The 538-nt window shown below is 45.0% G+C and overlaps 1 protein-coding gene across 1 annotated transcript in view; it reads left to right on the forward strand.

The window, feature by feature from the left end:
• The window catches only part of HEPH (hephaestin), a gene marked incomplete at its 5' end in the record, with an annotated part of 17753 nt that overhangs the window by 619 nt on the left and 16596 nt on the right, over positions 1 to 538 (forward strand). Inside the window, one exon of the mRNA XM_010850619.1 lies at positions 363 to 530. Coding sequence (XP_010848921.1) covers positions 363 to 530 — 168 coding nt within the window. The remainder of the gene's footprint in view (positions 1 to 362; positions 531 to 538) is intronic.

A 538-nucleotide genomic window follows, 5' to 3' on the forward strand; every position in this document is an offset into this window, starting at 1 on the left:
CTTTTTGTTTTCCAAAGTGAGTGCTCAGAGGAAGGGAATTTTTATTCTCTCTTGCCTCCATGTCATTGGCTTTGCACTGGAGCATTACTAGGTTAAGCTGTATAGTACTTTCAATGGCTATATCTCCTTCCCCAAGGGCTGCTACCTTTTTAACCTGCTGTTGATTTAAAGTCTAGGGTTCTTGACTAGATATTACCTGAATCTGGCCTTCCTCAGGTTGTGAGGAATACTGTGCTGAACTTTAGAACTCTACCTTCCACAAAACTGAAACTAGATATCTCATATGTCAGCACTCTCCTGATTTCTCTATCTGCTAGGTCTCTCTCACCCTGGGACTGAGCATGTGCAATTTCATTTCTTAGGTTCCTTGTATCCAGATGGTTCCTCTGGTTGGTTGAAAGCTGATGATTCTGTACCCCCAGGAGGCAGCCACATCTACAACTGGACCATTCCAGAAGGCCATGCACCCACTGATGCTGACCCAGCATGCCTCACCTGGGTCTACCATTCTCATGTAGATGCTCCACGAGATATTGCT

Source organism: Bison bison, unplaced genomic scaffold, assembly GCF_000754665.1.
Source record: "Bison bison bison isolate TAMUID 2011002044 unplaced genomic scaffold, Bison_UMD1.0 scf7180017851384, whole genome shotgun sequence".
In the NCBI taxonomy this organism is placed as follows: domain Eukaryota; kingdom Metazoa; phylum Chordata; class Mammalia; order Artiodactyla; family Bovidae; genus Bison; species Bison bison.